Source organism: Neodiprion virginianus, chromosome 6 (assembly GCF_021901495.1).
Source record: "Neodiprion virginianus isolate iyNeoVirg1 chromosome 6, iyNeoVirg1.1, whole genome shotgun sequence".
Classification (NCBI taxonomy): Eukaryota; Metazoa; Arthropoda; class Insecta; order Hymenoptera; family Diprionidae; genus Neodiprion; species Neodiprion virginianus.
In genome coordinates, this window is record NC_060882.1 from 14,696,624 (window position 1) to 14,704,893 (window position 8,270).

The 8,270-nt window shown below is 39.6% G+C and overlaps 2 protein-coding genes across 2 annotated transcripts; one reads left to right on the top strand and one right to left on the bottom strand.

Moving 5' to 3' along the window:
- The first annotated feature begins 438 nt into the window (after positions 1-438).
- Positions 439-1,840, top strand: LOC124307456 (putative nuclease HARBI1). The gene is made up of 4 exons (XM_046769110.1): positions 439-750; positions 813-1,109; positions 1,238-1,446; positions 1,549-1,840. Exons 1-4 carry the CDS (start codon positions 439-441, stop codon positions 1,838-1,840), a joined length of 1,110 nt encoding a protein of 369 aa, XP_046625066.1.
- Positions 1,841-2,157: 317 nt separating this feature from the next.
- LOC124307457 (myb/SANT-like DNA-binding domain-containing protein 3) lies at positions 2,158-3,229 on the bottom strand. The gene is made up of 4 exons (XM_046769111.1): positions 3,053-3,229; positions 2,776-2,989; positions 2,458-2,691; positions 2,158-2,390 (listed from the first exon to the last, which is right to left on the bottom strand). Exons 1-4 carry the CDS (start codon positions 3,227-3,229, stop codon positions 2,158-2,160), a joined length of 858 nt encoding a protein of 285 aa, XP_046625067.1.
- Between the last annotated feature and the right edge of the window lie 5,041 nt (positions 3,230-8,270).

An 8,270-nucleotide genomic window follows, 5' to 3' on the forward strand; every position in this document is an offset into this window, starting at 1 on the left:
CGTACATCACGCTCAACACGGACATGCGCAAGCGGTCTAGGAATGAATTTGAGAAAAACTTTTACAAACTCATGAATAACGCGGTGTTCGGCAAGGCTATGGCCCGTATTCAGAGACACAACTTATCTCTAAGCAGGTCTGAAGAACGCGCTCAAGTCTCCCTCTAGATTCACAGTCACAAAATAAGCAAGAGCTCGAGCAATCACTCAAGCAATTGCTTCAAAAAGAAAGCATGTATTCACAGTCATTACTTGAGAATACCATGTATTCACAGACAAATAAGATCATCTTATTTAATTGTAAGAAATGCTCATTCGATGAAAGTGAGGTTAGATTTTTAAGTCAAGCGAATAGTGGACTTAAGTCAGCAGTGTTGATTAAAATTGTTATGAGTGAAGTGATGACAGTGATGTTAAATTAGGATACAGATAGTACAAAATGGATTTAATTGGAGTGAATGATTTGAATAATTTTGATAATGTTGATGATATTGATGCATTAGAAGAAGAGGGTCACAATGTAGTGCCACTGCGTGTCCGAAGATATATCCGCGATGCGCAAGATCTATTCGAATTTTACGATGAAACAGAATTTCAACGGCGATATCGTTTCACCAAGGAATCAGTGATGTACGGGATATTACCGAAAATCGAGGAAGGAATCGCACGGATCAACAATCGAGGATTACCCATTGCTCCAGTTTTACAACTATTGATTTGTCTGCGCTACTATGCAACAGCAAGCTTTCAAGTAATTTCTCTAGATGAAACTTATTCAATTATTCCGAAAACTCATTTGTTTATATCTTGCAGCTCCTTCTTGGTGACACCCATCTTATCTCACAGCCTACAATATCAAGGACAGTTTACCGGGTGTCGCTACTTATCGCCAGTTTGATTACGGAATATATCAAATTTCCTGCGAGTCGAGCAGGGCAAATGGAAAATTATCGTCTTTTTCACGATCTGGGAAGAGGAAATGGAGGTATCGGTCTACCATGCGTGGATGGAGCAATTGATTGTACTCACATTAGATTGACTTCTACAAGATTTCAGAACATCGACGAAATTCACAGGAACCGGAAAGGATATTTTTCACTCAACGTACAGGTTCGTAATATAAATATGTATTCATACAATATAAGAAATACACATCATTTTATCTAACACTTATGCATGATCATTTCATTAGTCAAATAATATAATGACAATGCTTAACAAATCATATATCTGACAAGGCTATTGTCGGTCCTCGTATAGAATTTTTGGACCTCGTTCCAGAATGGCCTGGAAGTAACCACGATAGCAGAATCTTCCAAAATTCCTTGATTCGCATGAGTTACATGAGGAGAGAATTGAAAGGCATACTTGTTGGTGATGGCGGTTATGCTTGTCTTCCTTTTCTCATGACTCTATTTGGAAATCCACAAACTAATGAGGAATTAGCGTAAGTATTCCATATCATTATTATTAAACCCCTCTGGAGCACGAAACGCCTTAACATCTGGACGCATATTTATGTTCGTTTCTCATTATCATCTTATTCCAGGTATAATTTCATACAAATTCGGTCTAGAAATATTGTAGAACGGACCTTTGGCGTATGGAAAAGACGGTTTCCTTGTTTATCACGAGGTTTAACGACGAAGCTTGTGACATCAACGACAATCGTGGTAGCTTGTGCTGTATTGCACAATATGTCGTTAATTTTTCGAGATGTTTTACCTGAGGAAGATGATCTAGAGGCCGAGGAAGAAGATCTCGATCCAAATGTACCTGGACTCGAAAATATTGATGGCGCAGCTGCTCGGGAAGCGTTGATAGCTCATTTATTCCCTTGACTCTCGATAAATTGACTATAATTGTACAAATTGAATACAAGGTTTCTGTAGGAACTCATTTTTATTCATCATTTTTTTAATATTAATGTAAGCAAAATTCTGTATGAAGTACAGATAAACTTTTTTTTAATCACAGCTCAAATCACGTTTTTTTAAACACAGTAATAGTTATTTCTTATAAAGTAATTCGGCATATTTTATCTTAATAACATTGCTTATTTTCTCATTATTCTTCAGTCTCATTATTCATCAGTCTCATCGTTCGTTAGTCTCCTCACGCATTAGTCGCATCATTCATCAGTCACGTCGTTCTCCGGTTAATTGAGGCGTGATTCTGCGAGTTTCGCTGCAGCCTTCGCAGCTCGCAACTCGAGGTGGTGTTTTTGTTGCAGAAATGCCATGTCTTCCTTGAATTTTTCCTCTTCGTGTTTAATTTTTAATTGGGCGAGTTCTACGAGGTGTTTCGCGTGTTTAGATCGCAGCATATTTTCTTCGATGTTTTCTTTGCCGCATGAATCCATTTTTTTCATTTTTTTACCGGGAATTGGAGCTGAAAGAATTACAAATAAGTATAAATACAGTTGACAATGATTTATCTAATATTTGAATACACTCACTATCCAATACCGAGCTCCTCGAGCGTTGGTTGAAAATCTTGGCAGGGCAGAATTTGGAAGTTTCGACTTCCATGTCCCCGTAGCTGGAAATTGAGGGATTGGGACAACTGTTGGAAGTTTCCGGCGGAGGCGATGGCAGCTCTACGACAATTGTGTTTTCATCCCCTTCATTGTCTTTTTGCATCTCCGACACAAGAACGTTCAGCTCGTCGTTGAAAACAGCTTCACGGTGCTCTAAAAATATAAGATTGATCGTTATTCATTATATCTCCGTGCTGCATAATATATTAAATTGAAAAAAACACAATTAAATTTTACCTCGTAATATTTCAACCGGAATGTTGGATGAAAAGACGATTGGGGCTGTCGTCATTATATGCGGGACGATGCTGGCAATATCGGGATCCACGTCTGCTGACGGTTCTTTAGGGCCTCCTCCTGTGGCAAGATGTGACTGCTTCTCTTTTGTTAAGGCATTTCTTTGAGTCGTTTTCATGTGACTCCACATTTTTTTCAATTGTTGAACGTTTCGCTGTAACAATAAATAATTAATTTTGTTATTATAGAGTTATAAGAAACTTGACTTTCAAAGTACCTTTGCTGATATAATGAGAGACGAATTATATTCCTCTGCGATTTGTCTCCACGCCTCTTCTTTATCTTTAAGCGTTGATGTATCGCTTTTTCTGTTCTCTATTATGTGCGAAAATTTTTTCAAAATGTTGAGGAACAGACGCTTCTCAGTTTCCGTATAGTGTTTTTTTCCGGACATGTTTATACCCCTACGAAGAAACATTTTAACCATAAAATGCTTTTATCTCGAAATTTTATTATTAAATAATCACGTTAGAAAATTATTATATATTTGAATCATCACATTGCTTTCATCATGATAGAAAAAATTATAATTTACCCATAATTGAATACTTACAGTTGACAAATGTTGGGTATATAGAAAAACGTTTTTCTTGGATGACAATTTTTGGCTTAATTTATTGACTCTTGTATGAAACTATAAAAATAACTTAGCCCACGTGACTTCGAGGGAAAAAATCCCGCGAAAAGTTAATTCTTGTTTGTGTCACTGGCGTGACAAGTGATTTCCACAGATATTCTGATTGGCCAATACAGCGGAAAAATCACGGAAGTAGCGGAATGGCACTTGAGAACTTCTCAAGCAATTGCTCGAATAAGTCATTGTTAGGCAAATTCTGGACCCATTTACTTAATGAAGCAAATCTTATTCTCTGACTGTGAATTCATGCAGTCTTCAGATCAGCTTATATGAATAAGCAAGTCTTATCCAAGTCAAGCTTAAGATCTTTCTCAAGACTCGACTGTGAATACGGCCCTATGGAGAACGTGCGAAATCATAAAGATGTAAAATTGGTCACAAAATGGGAGGGACGAGGTGGTGCGAGAGCGCTTATTGCCAGGGCAAACTTTCACAGCTGCACCGTATTTGGCGCTGATATGGTCATCATTGAAATGAATCGCGTCAAAGTTCACTTCGCTAAACCTATTCACGTTGGTGCGTCGATTCTGGATCTGTCAAAAATCATTCTTTACGATTTCCACTATAATTATGTGAAATCCAACTTTTCGAACAGCGAGGTCAAATTGTTGTATACTGACACAGACAGCCTTATTTATCAATTTAACGTATCGAACATCTACGATATCATCAAACGTGATGTGGATACAATGTTTGATACCTCTGACTATCCGCCCGACAATGTGTATGGCATTCCGCTTAAAAACAAGAAACGGATAGGGCTAATGAAGGATGAAAATGGTGGTAAAATTATGACAGAGTTTGTGGGACTGCGAGCAAAGCTGTATACATTTACTGCGATGGGCGGGGATGGGGAAAAAGTGAGTAAGCGCACCAAGGGTGTAAAAAATTCTTCGATAAATAGCATCATGTTTGATGATTATAAGCGCTGTCTGATGGCTTACCAAGAGTTGACCCTCCCCCAGTGTTTGATACGAAGTAAGAAACATGAAGTAAGCACGATCGTACAAAAAAAATTGGCTCTCAGTTGGCAGGATGACAAGCGGCAATTGATACCTGGACAGACCGACATCCTACCTTGGGGGTTTGTCCCTGCCCCCCAATAGCTATAGGATAAAACTGTAGACGTAGAATTATTGTGAATATTTACGTTTGACGCCTCGGGCGATCCGCCATCATGCGGAAACGATTTAGACTGGATTTAAAAATGTGAATTCATATACTTAACATTTATTTATTTATTTATTTACTCATTCATTTATTTATTTAGTATCAATATATTGAGAAATTATTCATTTTTATTCGTTTACCGCGAGAAAAGTTTTCAGAAAACGAAAAAAAGTTTTCAGAAAATGAAAAAAAGTTTTCCAAAAAATAAAATGTGTAATATTCGTATGGAAAATTGCAGATTATTATCATTATTATTTTTATGGTATCGAGTATGGCACATGTGCATGCAAAGGAGATAAGTGTGGAAATATTTGTATATTCAAATCTTTTATTGTAATTCGGAAAATACATACAAATTATGTTACATGTCTGTTTTATTTATCCAGCTATTGTGCGAACTATCAAAACCCAACCACTTTACATAGACCCGATTCCCCCGTTTGCGTAATACTTTCTCCGCAAGATAGCCGTCGGGGTATTTTACTTTGCCTAGCTTCTCCTCGTAGAAGCCCCCCTCGATGGGATGATCTTGATAATCGGCAAGTTTGTATGTCGGTGGATTGGTATTTTTCACCTCACTCAAGGTAAATATTTCAGTCGTCCAATTGGGCGTATAGCCTTTTTCGAATACATTCTTGTACTTGCTGATTCGAACTCGATCGCCCACACTGAATTTCCGCGCCCGATCACTTCGTTTGATTTGCCGAGGCTTGTACACCCTACGATACAGCTGTTTTTCATTCTCCGTGCTAACATCCACCGGTTTCATTCGAATCGTGCGATGTCTGGTGTTGTTGTACGACTTCATTAAATCAGCCAAAACATTAATCCACTCGTACGTTCCTTGGAGAGTGAACCGCTTCCACGTTTTATTTTTCAATGTTCGATTAAAACGTTCGCATATCGACGCCTTTAAGTTGCTAAATGTCGAATACATGTTGATATTGTGATCCTTCACAAGGGCTTTGAATTCGCTGTTGTAAAATTCTTTGCCTCGGTCAACGTGTAGATGTGAGGTATACGGCTCTGGGTCAGTACAGATTTCATGGCAGCAGTAACATCTTTCCCACTCTTGGACTTTATCGGCACAGCCCACGCGTACTTGGAAAATATATAGACGATTGTTAGTAGGTATTTGTATCCCTTGTTGTGCGAGCTGTATGTGGTTATATCGACGTCTGAAATATTTGCATCGCAGAGGTGCGAGTAGAAATGTTTCTTTGCAGGTAATCGCGGTTCATCGAGTTTTCCCCAACAATCGACGTATTCATATGGAAAAACGCCTTTGTGGGTCATCAAACTGAACTGAGTCGGATTATTAGAAAATTTACGTGTTATGGGCTTGTCTGCATCATTCAAATATTTGGAAAGTTTATCAATGCCGCTAGCCATAAATCGAAACGAATCGATGAATCTCAAGTGCATCATCGTCCCATCAACGCGTTTCGTGAAGGATATATATTTTTCCTCATTTATTGGTAGCAGGGTAATTTCACCGGGAAAAGTTGACACTAGGGATTTTATTAAAAAGTGAGAATCGTAACCGGACAAATTGTGGAAAACTATTGGAATTATGCGCGTCTCTCTGAAATTCAAATTACACCGATTATGAGCAGGACCACGATATTTACCCGTGAAGTGACAGTGGTCGTGGCACTTTTTCTCCTCAGAGGTGAACGGCTTTTCGCAAATGTAGCAATTCTTTGCGCGCATGTGACGATCGTGTTGCACTTGGGTAAGGTAAGAATTTGAGAGAGTGATAGTGAAAGCAAACTATTAGCGTGAGTGACAGTTTACGGATTGTCATCAACATTCCCCGACCTATCTAATTGTGGTGAACATTCCCGGCCTATCTAATTGCGATGTCGCCAACCGGTCGATTAACACACAAGAATGTATTCGGAGTACGTGGAAGATATTATTTTTCGCCCGGGGCAAACTATTAGCGCGAAAGTTTACGGGTAACGGCGAAAAATCAAGGGGGTAAACTGTTAGCGTGGAAGTTTACGGGTAACGGTGAAAAATGGAAATGGTATATCGAAAATATTATTTTCGCCCTGGGGGCAAACTGTTAGCGTGAAAGTTCAGTGATCGTCAACAACATCCCCAGCCGATCTGATTGCGATGTCACCATCCGGTCGATTAACGCAAAAGAATGTATTCGAAGTACGTGGAAAATATTATTTTTGGCCTGGGGCAAACTATTAGCGCGAAAATTTGTAACAGTTGAATTTAGCCGCCAAAGCAGTGACTACGGGACTCAGAATAGGTAGGTCCGTAGGGAGCGGGGCTTTCACCTAAGCGGTGATATGACAGATGGAGCAATCGATCGAGAAGTGTAAGCGAGAGACGACGGGTTAGCAATCGATCGAGAAGTATAAGCGGGAGACGACGGATGAGCGGTCGATCGTCATCAGAGTGCGCTCTAAAATAAAGGAATTATAACGAACAAAGAAATACAACCGACGAAAATGAAGTAAAACGCATACGAATTCTATTGCGAGAACGAAGGACTCTATAAGTTTTTCATATTTATTTTGGAATGAGTAACATAGATCTTTTTTACACATAAACCATTCACGCATGCATTCCCTCACGTCACACATATCCCTTCACACATCGAAGATTTTTATACAGGATATAAGTGAACCTTCCCGTTCACAGTCAAACACTCAGGGAAAGTTGCGTTCATACAGGCCAATAATGAGGATATTCACGCATGCATTCCCTGACGTCATACACACTCCTTCAGACACCGAAGATTTTTATACAGGAGATAAGTGAACCTTCCCGTTCGCATTCAAACACTCAGGGACAGTTTCGTTCATACAGGCCAATAATGAGGATCGCTTATCTGATATCGGCGGCCTTTCCCACGTTGGCTCTTTCCCTTGTTCCGAGGTCTGCTGATCGGCGGGTTGGGCGATTTCGTCACGTTCCTTGCCCTTGAACAAGGAGGAGGTTCGAGTCTCTGAATTTGCCTGGCCAGGACGAGTTGGGACTTTCCGGATGACCCCCGAACACGCTGTTGATTAGGTCCTGCTCAGTTGACGACCCCGGAACGAAAGAGGCAGAGCTCCGGTCTCACCTGTCGATCTCGCTAATAATTTGGAGGGTGGGGATTGGCGTGTCGAAATATCGATTCGACGAACTTACTTCGAGAAATCGATGCGGGACACTCGATGTTGATCCTCGCGATCAACATTGTTCGTTACAACTCGTAGCAGCGACCCATCTTTTACGGATTCCCGATCAAGGAAAAACCACCGAGATATGACGGACGAGGGGATTCAAATTGGCCGGGCACGGAATTAGCGAGCACAACTGAAGAAATGGGAACTGGGATATGAAGAATATCCCCAATGACACGCTTATGATAAGTTTTTATATATTCTGACCTGTACTATTTTATCTGTAATTTTACGAGTATGCCGTTTATGGAATTGTTGTTGTCCTAGATGTCCGCCGTGCCCATTTTATTTATACAATTTATTTATTATTTTCGCTTATATTTATACTTTTCTTTTATTCGGTTTCCATTTATCGATGCATGTCATTCGGTCATACCAACATCCGACATTCCGTTTTAAATAAAAAACAATAAAAAACAATCAAAAAGTAAATTGAT